Here is a 12,134-nt window from a genome sequence, read left to right on the forward strand (position 1 = left end):
ATATTCTCATAAGGGTCATAAATAGAAAAAATGAAAGTACATGACAACAGTAGTGTGTAAGTCAGAGGTGGGTAAATGAGGTTTGAGAAGTCTAAAGTTCTTGCATTGTCCGGGAAGAGGGGAAAGCACCACTGATTAGTCAAAGATATGTCATAATCTCTAGGAAAGAATTAACTATTAAATAGAAAATAAAAGAATATATATTTAGTAAGTTAAGGGAAAAGAAACCTAAGAATAAAAATATTTAACTGATTCAAAAGAAAGCAAAAGTGAGACAGAATGGAGGAAGGACATTAACTCTACATTGGTGAGAACAAAGCAGTATATCTCAATATCCTACCACCAAAAGAAAGTTAAGTTTTCTTACAGCCTGAGTGTCATCAAGAAATCTTCAGTTTTTCATAGTGGCTTAAATATCATTTTTGAATGAATGAATAACCAGATGGATGCACCAGGTGAAATTGTTTCACTGTTATTAAATAAATAATATTGGAATAGGCTGTAACACAAGCAAACACATAAAGTCATGTAAGCATGGCTCCTTTCTCTTCATAAATACCCTCTTGTCCTAGATTCTTACTTCTGCCACAGATGCGGAAAACGCACAATGTACACTTCTTACAGGGACAACTTTGCGAACTGACTCAGATCAGCAAACTTGTCTTATTTCTGGGTACTTTTTGTTTGTTTGTTTTTGTTTTTAGTTCAGAAGCTTCCTACTTTCTCAAGTATCTGCCTTGAATGATGGCCATTCTGACTGGTGTGAGGTAATACCTCATTGTAGCTTTCATTTGCATTTCTCTGTTAACTGGCAATGTTGAGCATCTTTTCATGTGCCTGTTGGCCATTTGTATGTCTTTGGAGAAATGTCTATTTAGGTCTTCTGCCCATTTTTGGATTGGGTTGCTTTTTTTTTTATTACTGAATTGTATGAGCTGTTTGTATAATTTGGAAATTAATAGACTACTAAGTTTTATAATGTCCTCTAGTCACCACCAAGCTTTCTTTCAAACTTAACAATTCCAACGGCTTAGTCCCAGAGTATCTTAAAATAGTGATCTGACCACCTATTAGACTCATGAGGAAGAGGAATTCTGGTTGATCCAAGAAGATATCTCATGGTTATGCTAGACTAGAGAAGGAGGAAAAATATTTTGAGGAAAAATGCTTAAGTAGATTAATTTCTATCACATAATTCCAGAACATGGATAGTTTCATTCAACCCCCAGCATGTCTTCAAGTCAAGTTCCACCTACCTCAAGATAACAGCAGAGCAGGGTATAGATAAGCAGCGTGTTTCAGAGAGTGCCAGAGCTACTGGCTCCCATCCATCTTTCCTCATCAGCCTCTTCTAACCCTTTTAACTATAATACTAGATATCATTTATTAGGAGCCTCCTACATGCCGGGCACTTTTCACACATTACGTCTAATCCTAAAGCCCCTGTTTTATGGATTCAGAGACTAAACCAAGAATTAAATTAACTGCCCAAGACTGGACAGCTAGTAAGTGGCAGAGGTGAGATTCCTACCAAGGTCTGCTGACAACACCTCCTCTTATAGGATGCTCTGCTTTAAGGTTTTCTGGGAACCCAAGAAAGCCATGGGATGACTTTTGAGTTAAGAAGACAGAGCAGGAGCAAGGACCAGCAGGTAATCCTGCTACCTGGTGGAGAAGAAGGAAAGCCATGCTGGTTGAGGTGTACTGTTTTAGGTTCAGTACTGGCTCCTTTTACCTCCTTTGTTCATTTGTCCCTCACAGTGACCTGGGAAGGGAGATGTTTCATCCTCATGTTACATATGAGGAAACTGAGGCACAGAGAAATGAACAAAGTGTCCAAGGTCATGTAGCCAACCAGATGTGAAGCTCTGAATTTGAATCCCACTGGCTTCAAAGCCGTGATAAGATATTGTTCCCTCCCTGTTTTAGATCCTTCCTTTTCGAAGGAGTGTGGCAAGGGGACACAGAAGAAAAAATAATCAGAAGAAAACCATACAGGGGACTCAAGTGGGCACTAGGTGTAGAGACAGCTTAGCACAGGGGGAAGTCCTGGATCAGAGCAGGATGCCAGGGGAGGACCCTGGAGACTAGACCTTGGTCTCAATGATGCAGCCTCAGGCAGGACTGACTTAACTTCTCTGGGCGTCAGTTTCTTAAGAGATGCGAGTTTTGAATTAGATGATCTCCAGAGTCCCTTCCAGCCTTTAAGTTCTGTGTCCCTAAGTACTAAGAAGGCACTGGCAGTGTTCTCGTCTGAGTAGCTTACGTGGTGTTTCCGGGCGGCCCTGGTGAGCTCTCGCCTTCCCTGGAGGTGGTTTGGGTTCCGGGCCCCTGAGAGCAGACCTGGGATGCAGAAGTGGGAGGCGAGACTAGTGCTCTCTCTTGGTCCTCGGCCGCCCCATGACCGGTGAGCGTCCAGAAACTGTCCCTCTCATGGGTTTAAAAAGCAAATCGAGCGCCAAGGGAGTGCGACAGTCACTTTGGGGAGTCGGGGGCGGGTCCTGGGCGGCCCGTCAAGCGGGGTTCTCCGCGTCAGGTTGGCTTATCGGCCGACGGCAGCTGGGGCGGCGAGCCCAGCGCTGGCGGTTGGCCGGGGTGGGCGGCGGCCGGCGAGGGCGGCGCATCGGGTCCCTGTCGGCGCCTGGCCTGCGGAGCGAGGCGGGCGGGCGGCGGCAGCGGCTCCTGCGGCCCGGGGCCCTCGCCCGGGCGGCAGCGGGAGGCGTCACTGGGGCCGGATGCGCGCGGGGGGCGGGGGTGAGGCCGCCAAGAGCAAAGTCCAGGCCTGGCGGCTGCAGCCCCCGCACGCCCAGAGACTCGGCCAGAGACGCACGAGGTCCCAGGTGAGGGTGATCCCGGCGCACGGGGCTGCGGCGGGCGACTCCGGGGACGGCGGGCGCCGGGCGGGGGCAGCGCGACCTCCACGCGGAGTCCCGGGACACAGCGACCTGCGCACCGGCTCTGACCCCACGGGGGTGCTGCGGGGAGGCTGATTGACCTCCCCGAGCTGGGGCGGGTGCACATGGACCTGAGGCTGTGGTTTCTCCCCAGGCTGAGATGGATTTCGAGATGGGAAGCATGGCCACAGTCCGGAGTTCTGAGAGAGCGTTGGCGGACTTTGAACTGGGTTACGGCAGGTACATCACCCGCGGCCATCGCTTTTCCGTTACACGGGACTCAGCTGCGCCAAATAGGGCCGAGGAAAGAAGTTAAGATGATCTGGTGATGCCTTTGGCCTTTGTTGGAGTTTCTTTAGAGAGTCTTGTCTGAGGTTCTCCCTTCCTCGAGGAATGTCACTGAGGCTTCTTTTGCAACAGGCTCAGGAAGAAGAGGCTGTGTTACAAAGTGCCCACTTCTCTGCAGGGTGATTCGATGAATAGCTGTGTGGTATAACATCCCTTGCGTCATATAACTCAAAACTTTTACAGACAAGTTTCATAAACATCATCTGATCTTTCGTGCTTATAGAACATCAGACATCTGCTGTTGATGGCTGTGCTTTTTAAACAAGGGTGGTGAAGCAAAAAACTCTTTCATCCCGTCGTTTTTTCCTCTTTCTCCTCGTCTTACCCACCCCACCCCTCTCCTTCCAGCGCTGGGCGATTCTGGCAGGCAGTTTGGTATCTCTCCCCTATGGTCGGTGAGGGGTGAGGAGGGAGACCTTAAGCAGCCTCATTCTTCCATAACCTACGCTTCCAACGCAGTTTTTGTTGAAATGCGACGGAGAGATCTCCCCTATGTTTTTGCTTCGCGTGTCTTTCTTCCAGCGCCGGCTCTTTGGTTCCCAAAACGCTTGTTAATCTCCACTTCGGGGGCCTTAATAAGGGCAGAAGCGAACAGACTGCACGTTGGCTTTGTTTCTCTTTCACTGTGGGAATAGGGAATCATTTCCCCCTTCACCTCAAACGGTTTATGAGGCTCTTATGGTCTCTGAGTTCTTACCAGGCCACCCATAACTAACCGACCTGTATCATCCAGTAATTACCCAGAGGGACAAATTTATCTGGTTCTGTAGCATGTCCTCAAGCTGCAAGGGGCCTGATTAGCCAACGGAAAATATGCCTATCTGATGGTTAAAATGAAGTATTATTGTAGGCTGTTAACTTCTTCATACAGTGCTCTTGCTTTACTTCTTGTGTGTACCATGGTATCCATTCACAGGAAATTTAGTTTTTGCCGTATACAATTGGAAAACCCATGGATTGTATCATTCCTACTAGAAAAAAATGTGGCTTTCATCAGCTGGCAATTTGGAACTGACTGTGAATCTATAAATAGATGTATGTCATTTTCACAAAGAAAACTGTTTATGGGTTGCACTGGCTGAATACTGGATGAGTGTACAAAGGGGTTATCCCTGCAAAAGATGCAGTGACACAATAGAACCCAAGGAAGTTCTCAGAAGTGGAGCTCACAGCTTTGTGTGGGAAAGAAGACAGTTCAAAAGAAAAATGCAGAAAGCTAAGAATAAGATTGTGAGATTATGAGATTAAGTGTAACGAGACACATTTTTATAAAAAGCAGACTAAAGTGTATACATTAAAGGAAGTTCAGCACATTTCAGTTATCTCGGGCAAATTGAGAGTTAGTTATATGTTTTTCCACTCATGCTGTTATTGCCTGTGGCATTTTCTTTTGAACATATTTCACTGCAGATGGCTGCCCTTTGATTTTAGCAAATGTTGTTAAGTAATTTGGAATCAAGTGCTATGGGTAAAACTTTTTCACCTACTTGGACATTTAAGCTAAATAAATATGTTTCAGGTTAAAATAAAAATTATTCCTTCCTAGAGTTTGCATTTATTGTATGGAGGACAGATGTAAATAATACATATGCTGAATAAGTAAACTACAGCAAATGTTAGAAGATAATGAATGCTATGGAAAAACATTAATCAAAGCTAAAGAAGTCAGGAGTGCAAAAAGGAGATCGTTTGCAATTTTAAGTAGGGTGGCTAAGGTAGGTCTTACTGAGAAGGCAATATTTGAGTAAGAACTTGAAAGAAATGAGAGGAGAAGACTGTGTGGCATCTGAGGGGGACCGTTCCTGGCAGAAGTAACAAAGACCTTCCAATGGGAATATGTTAGGAGTGTTCACAGAACAACAGCAGAGAGACCAAGGTGGCTGGAGCAGAGCAAGCAGAGGCAGGAGTGGGAAATGTGGTCAGAGAGGTATCAAGGAAACATCATGTGGGGCCCTAGAAACCAATTGGCTTTACTCTGAGAAAAGTGGGAGCCATTGCAGGTCTTTGAGCAGAGGAGGAGCATGATATGACTTGGGTTTTTAAGTGATTACTCTGGCTGCTGTGTTGAGGATAGACTAAAGTGGGCATAAGAGGATGTGGAGAGGCCAGGCAGGAGTTCTCCTGGTCTACTGGGACGGTGGTGAAAGTGGTGAGCACTGATTGAATTCTATATATATTTTGAATGGAGAGTCACAAGGATTTTCTGACATCACTCCCTGTAATCCTTTACTAACTTTAGATCAATATGTGTTTTATTTTTTAGCAAAAGAAGAATTAATTGATCTGGCAGGCATTGCTAACATATTCATCTTCCCTCTGTGTGTGAGCTCTGCATGGGCAGGTGACCATGTCCTGGTTATCCAGAGATCCCTGTAGTACCTTGGACAGTTACCTTAGCAGTTGGTGATTGCCCTTCAGTGTTAAACTGGATAATTTTGACAATTTGTGGATATCACGGTTTTATATTTGGAAAATATAATGGTTAAATACAATAACTATTCAAATTTATATTCAATTGACTGTGAAATATTTTGTAATAGTTTTAAATTCAATCAATATTTTTTTTACAGCAACCAAGATAGGAAAAAAGTGAAGAAAGTAAATTTGATTGGACCATTAAGTTTGGTAAGCTGCAAAATATAAAATGTGAACACTTTCTGTCTTTATTTAAATTTGTTATCTTGAATCCATAGCTACAGCAGTACTCTAAGATTGTTTATAGGCAGCGATAGGTTTTCTGGGCTGTACCCATGCTATCCTGGGTTTGCTCATCATAGTTAATGGCCCACGTTCTCAGGACAGATGATAAAAGAGGTAGGAGTAGGCTGCTATGAAAGCAGAACTAACTGGTATACAGGGAAATTGAAAATAGGGCTTGTGTTCGTAGCGCCAAACAAACCAACCAATCTCAGAAAAATGCATCTCTGCCTTTGTTTCACACAAAACCCTCCATATTTAGCTTAAAGTAAGCTTGCAAATAAAGAAAGTGATTGTTAGCTATAGAAAATTTTAAATAATTAACAAACCTATGTTCACATTTGGCTTCCAGGAAATTTGATTAAATATGGAGTTTCTGTTATGGATTCAGATATGTTTACAATTCTGTTTTCTGCTGATCCAAGGCAAGCCTACATATTTGTGGAAGAAGTGTAATCTGTTTTTCATTTGTAATGTATCTTAGAGAGGTGAGCCAAGAAAGTGTTTGCCCACTTTTGGTGACTGATATGTCTCAAGCTATGACAGCTGTTATTTGATAGCAAAGAAGTTGGTATTCCAAGTGGCATGTATGCTAGAATCTCCAACTTATTAAGGAAATGGATGAGAGGACACCAAACATCCACACTCTTGAACACTGTTACACGTTTCTCATGTCACCACAAAGTCCCTACTCCTTCTCTTCTCCCTTCTGCTTGTGCGTTTTTGCTCAAGACTCTCAGGAAAGGTAAAATTTTTTTCAATTTAGTGGTTCAGAGAATAAATTGCTTGTAAGACTAAATCTGATTTTAATGCACATGTTTTAAATCTGCCTCCTACAGAAAACAAAATGCCACAAACCTTAAAGTAGAAACATAGAAATTTTCATTTGAATTTGAAACTTTAACCTTAAATTAAATGTAATCTTTTTCGCCCTATGAATAGATTTTGTTGTTGTTTTTCTGGTAGAGATTCTGGACAAAACTGTGCTCTAGTAGAAGTTAGAAGTGTATTATTTTGTTGAAAAATCACAGAAAACAAATCTAGGTTTACTTAGGATGTTGCTGTGAAATTCATGAAATTTTAAACTTAAGCTTAGAGACAGTAATATTTTATTTAATTAATATGAAAGGCATTTTAAAATTGAGGTATAATTGACATATAACATTATATTAGTTTCAGATGTAATACGAAAAGCATGTAAAACGTTCCCCAAATTCATGTAAATTTCAGTAAAGAGAACATTGCATGACAAGCTGACCCTGGGCTTGAACTGTGGCTGATAGACCCAAGTGCTGTACCTCCCTTCCCCAGGAGCTGCTAAAATGAACCTTGGGGACACTGGTCCATTATGTAGCAATTTTAGGGACCCTTCCCCATTTGCTCTTGACTTTACCTGCTCCCCTGTTCCATTCCAAGCTCCACCTGGCTTCCGACCTTTTGTCTCTTTTGGCACTGTTGCTTGCCCTCTGTGTTTGATGACCAAACTTGACCTCCCCAGACTGAACTTCTGAAACTCTTTGAGAACAGTTTACACACACTCCCCACTCCCCACCATGTGCTTTTGACCTCAGGCAGCCCAGGCGGCAGCAGTGTATTGACCTGGTCTGACTCAGCCTCAGCTCTCAAGGACCCCACTCTGGCAAGCCAGACTCATCACCCATTCTCCTGATGACTATTCCTTGTCCCCCAAAGTGGGTGGAGTTGGGGAAATAGGCAGAGGGAATGGTTAAAAAGAGGAGAGAGTTTCAAGGGACAGCGGGGAAGGTATAGAAATGGAAAACTAAGAGAAGGAAGATGGAGGCAGAGGAGGAAAGAAGAACAAAGAGAGTCATAGCTGGGTCAATCAGAAATGGGGAGAGATAAACTGGGAGTTTGGGATTTGCAGATACTAACTAGTATATATAAAACAGGTAAACAGCAAGGTCCTACTGTAAAGCCCAGGGAACTATATTCATTACCTTGTAATAGCCTATAAAGAAAAAGAATATGAAAAGGAGTATATATCTATATATGTGTAACTAAATCACTGTGCTGTATGCTAGAAATTAACACAACATTGTAAACCTACTATACTTCAGTAAAAAAAGAAATAGAAAAAATGGAAAGAAAAAGTGAGAAATTGGAGAGGACTAAAAAGATGGTGAGGGACACAGTTTTTTGGAATATTATGACACTAATCAGCTGGTTAGTTCTTGGCTGTTGTGTACTTCACTGTAGCAACTGGTATCACCCCTCCCTTCTATAGATAGTAGTAAGTCCAGAATCCTTGGTGTGGCCCACCAGGACTTTTATACCTCTCTCCAGTATCGTCTCCCACACTTTGTATTGTGCACTCAGGAATTCCACTGCGTGGAGTTACCTGAGCCCTCCCTGCAGTTCCGAGTCATCCTACTGTTCTAAGCCTCAACATCCCCCACTCCCTCTGCAGTCCCCAGTTCTTCTTCAGCTAGCTCTCCCTTATCCTTCAAGATTCCACAGTGAGCACCATCTCCCTAGCAAGACTTCCCTGAGTGCACACACTGGCACTCCTTAATGTTTGTTGCACTTCACTATTGAGCTGCCTTTTAAAAGCTAACTTAAACCTCTTAAAGGAACCTTATCCTCAAAACTCAGATGAAGTGTCTTCCCACCATTTATAATTCTCCCTCCAGAATATTCTGAATGTCTTTTTAAAGGATGTAGTATGTGTGTGTATGTGAAAAATGTCTGCCCCTAGCTGTTCTTAATTTACTACCTCAGGAGCCCAGGGCAATCAGTGTTTCCTAATGGAAGCAAACCTTCATCCTTTCTGATTATATTGAAGTCATTTAACCGAATAAGATCCTGCTTAAATGGAATTAGATTGATTTTGTCACAGAATACAAAAAATATAGAATCATGAAATTTGTCTGACGGTGATTTGGATGGAAATTCTCTTTCTTCCCTAATACATTTATTTGCAGCCATTACGAAAGTACTGACCTTAAATAAAAACCTGAAGAACATTACATAGTGGAAAAAGAAAATTTCTGTTATACAAACTAAATATTTTTTCTTTTCTTTTTCTTTCTTTCTTTTTTTTTTTTTTTTTTAGTTTCGATACTCTGATTGGCAGGATAAGTTATTCATGTCCTTGGGCACGATCATGGCCATAACTCATGGATCAGGTCTCCCCCTCATGATGATAGTATTTGGGGAAATGACTGACAGGTTTGTTAATCCTGGAGAAAATTTCTCCCTTCCAGGTAAGCATTTCTCTACTTTTAAAAATATGTGTGTCTATAGTACTTCTTTAGCTGAGTGAAAGATTAGAAATAGATTTTTCTCTTCATCATCTGCTTGTTTATTGGTTTGGATATCTGGGTGACTCCAGGAATCACAGAAGGAGTTGTAAAATTCTCAGAAAATCCCTCAAGTACTCACTTCAATTTCAATAACCAATAATGGTGTATACCATTTGACTTTTAACGTAGAATAAGGAAATATACAGAAAGCTTTGCATTTAAATAAAGTAAGGAAGCCACTCTACTTGAGGACAGTGGAACTCTAACAGTGATGTCTATGCAGTGTCCATCCCATTAGTGATAATTGATGAGCTTCAAAATACATCAGTTAGCATGGTGGTACTTCTTTGCTATGCTCAGCTTGTAGACCTGCTTCTGGTTTTGTTTTTTTTTTTCTCCCCTAACTTTTTTGTTAAAATTATACTCACTCTCTGTCTCGAAGTTTTGGGTCAACAAAGTTGACTGGAACTTGATAGAACACTAAAGAGTGAATGGACTCAGTGCAAGAATCATGAGCTCTGAAACTCACCAAAAGGACTATAATTACTGAAGAGCCAAAGGAGTCCCATAAGTTAGTGTCCTCTATGTCAGGAGCTGTGACAAAAGCATTGGAGTGAGGTTCCAGTGGACATAGTTATTTACATGTTAGCCAAATTTAACATAGAAAGAAGATGTCCATGCTTTCTACCAAGCATGAGGGCTCAGTTCTTCCCAAGAGAGCTGTGAGCACTCATTTGGAGAAGACCGAGTGAAGCTTTATTGGCGCACAGATGGTGGAATACAAAGAAAACAACTGATAAAGGAAAGGCAGCTTTCGTAGTAAAGATACCTGAGAAAAAGTGGACTCTACCATTAAGATAACACTCAATAAGAGTTTTCAGTGTTCACTGATTGAAAACTATATATTTGGTTAGCATTGCAGGGCTTAAGTGTAATTACCTAAGAGAACAGGATTGCTTAACTTATACAGCAGGCTCTCTTTACATAAATATTGATGAGTATTAATGCCCTTTAGAAGTCTAGTAAAAGCATCCTTTGAATAGTTAAAGCAAGCTCCTACAAAAACAGCTTCTTTATTCTCAAGTACTATTGTCTCTAAGAAGAACCTCTTTATAATAAAAATAACGATAATAATAGCAATTTTTCATTGTGTGTTACGTGCTAGGTCTTATTTTACTTAAGCCTCACAAGAACAATCCTACCAGTAGGTAATATTATCTTCTGTGACACATTAAGTCACCAAGGCTTGGAGAGGATAAATAACCTGTCCAAAGTTATACAGCTGGTGAGTGTTTGGGCAGAATACAAACCCAGGTCTTTCTGTCATCCAAACCATGCTCCTGACCATATACATTATACTCCAGTGTAAATAACTGTGCTTTCTTTTTTAAAAAATATGTGTTTGGAAAAGTTTTAAATAGATTACTTGTGTTTGACCAGTGGCCAAAACTTTAGCACAAACATCTTAAAGGTAAAATTGGAGTCAGATAGGATAGTTTAAAAAGTCTTTAAGGAAACGAGGAATTTTCTATTTGTTTTTCTTTTACTTTTTATACAATCTGTAGATCTATTAGATACACTCACACACACACACACACAGAGACATACACACAGCAGAATAATACCCATATTTGAACACATCGATAAAAAATTGGTTTCAACTCAGGATTTTAAAAAGTCAGATTGAGGGTGGGGGTGTAGCTCAGTGGTAGAGTGTGTGCTTAGCATGTGCAAGGTCCTCAGTTCAATCCCCAGTACGTTCATTAAAAACAAAACAAAAAACAGACAAATAAAGTAAATGTATACTTTTTAAAGAATCAGATTAACAGATGGATGGATAAACAAATTGCATTGTATACATACAATGGAATATTATTTCAGCCTTAAAAAAGAAAGAAATTCTGACACATGCTACAACATGGGTGAACCTTGAGTGAAATAAGCCAGTCACAGAAAGACAAGTATTGTATTATTCCACTTGTATGAGGTACCAAGACTAGCCAAATTCTTAGAAACAGATAGTAGAATAGTGGTAGCCAGGGGCTGGGGGAGGAGGAAATGAGGAGCTGTTACTTAATGGGCATGGAATTTCAGTTGGGGAGGATGAGAAAGTTCTGGATATTGGTTGTACAACAGTGTAAATATATTTAACATGACTTAACTATACCCTTAAAATGGTCACGATAGTTATATGTATTTTATCACAATTCAATTTTTGAAAAAATCTGATGCAATGCACTTATCACAGGTGAGTTAGCATTTGGTCCAGTTTTATTAGTCCTGTTTTTGTTTTTGCTGACACCAGGGTAATTCCACAACTTTCTTCTTTGGAGCAGTTTGCTTGTTTTTTTGTGGGTTTCTAATTATGCAACCAAGTTGCTTTGAAGCTGGAATGGGAGACAGATGCCCTGTACTGTGCCCAAGGCCAAATTCAAGGTCTCTCTGGGAAATGGCATGAGCAAGTCCCTTACAGACCTGTGATTACTGGAGTGATAAACTCACTGGAGTTGCCAGCGTAGTTTCAGTAGCCTCCAAATTAAATGTCACTGGTCCCCTGTAGCCACATTTGTTGTTAGGCATACTGGCTGTCTTGGAGGATTTGGACTGGAAAATCCCTCAAATGTTATTAATTTCAATGTGCACTCTTTGGTAGCTGGTAAAAACAATATTCTCATACACACCTCTTTGAAGAAAATGAAATTGTTACATTTCATACTCATTCTAAATCCAGAGAGCTCTTTGGTATGTTGAGATTTGTAGAGTTCAGCAAAAATCATAAGAGTTAAGAGAAAATAGAGTACTTAGCTGTATTTAGCTGAGCTTGAGAGCCCATCTCACAGAGATGATGTTTATTCTTTAGAATTGCTGGATTCTTGGGCAGCTAGGCTTAATGAGAGCCAAATGAGAAGAGGATGTCAGAAGGAAAAAAGGT

At 41.3% G+C, this 12,134-nt stretch overlaps 2 protein-coding genes across 7 annotated transcripts in view; both read left to right on the top strand.

Moving 5' to 3' along the window:
- The window catches only part of ABCB1 (ATP binding cassette subfamily B member 1), a 116,331-nt gene extending 110,504 nt beyond the window's left edge, over positions 1-5,827 (top strand). For both annotated transcript variants that reach the window (XM_074367542.1, XM_074367543.1), the window contains one exon: positions 5,813-5,827. The gene's annotated coding sequence lies outside the window, so the exon portion shown is untranslated. The remainder of the gene's footprint in view (positions 1-5,812) is intronic.
- Positions 2,284-12,134, top strand: part of LOC105062361 (phosphatidylcholine translocator ABCB4) — a 60,059-nt gene continuing 50,208 nt past the window's right edge. Inside the window, exons 1-4 of one of the 5 annotated variants that reach the window (XM_074367536.1) lie at positions 2,597-2,840; positions 3,049-3,134; positions 5,813-5,867; positions 9,013-9,163. In XM_074367536.1, coding sequence (XP_074223637.1) covers positions 2,736-2,840; positions 3,049-3,134; positions 5,813-5,867; positions 9,013-9,163 — 397 coding nt within the window. In that variant the 5' untranslated portion in view covers positions 2,597-2,735. Of the gene's footprint in view, positions 2,841-2,864; positions 3,135-5,812; positions 5,868-9,012; positions 9,164-12,134 lie in introns of those variants that run through there. The other 4 variants (XM_074367535.1, XM_045510406.2, XM_074367537.1 and 1 more) reach the window with 4 other exon arrangements.

Source organism: Camelus bactrianus, chromosome 7, assembly GCF_048773025.1.
Source record: "Camelus bactrianus isolate YW-2024 breed Bactrian camel chromosome 7, ASM4877302v1, whole genome shotgun sequence".
Classification (NCBI taxonomy): Eukaryota; Metazoa; Chordata; class Mammalia; order Artiodactyla; family Camelidae; genus Camelus; species Camelus bactrianus.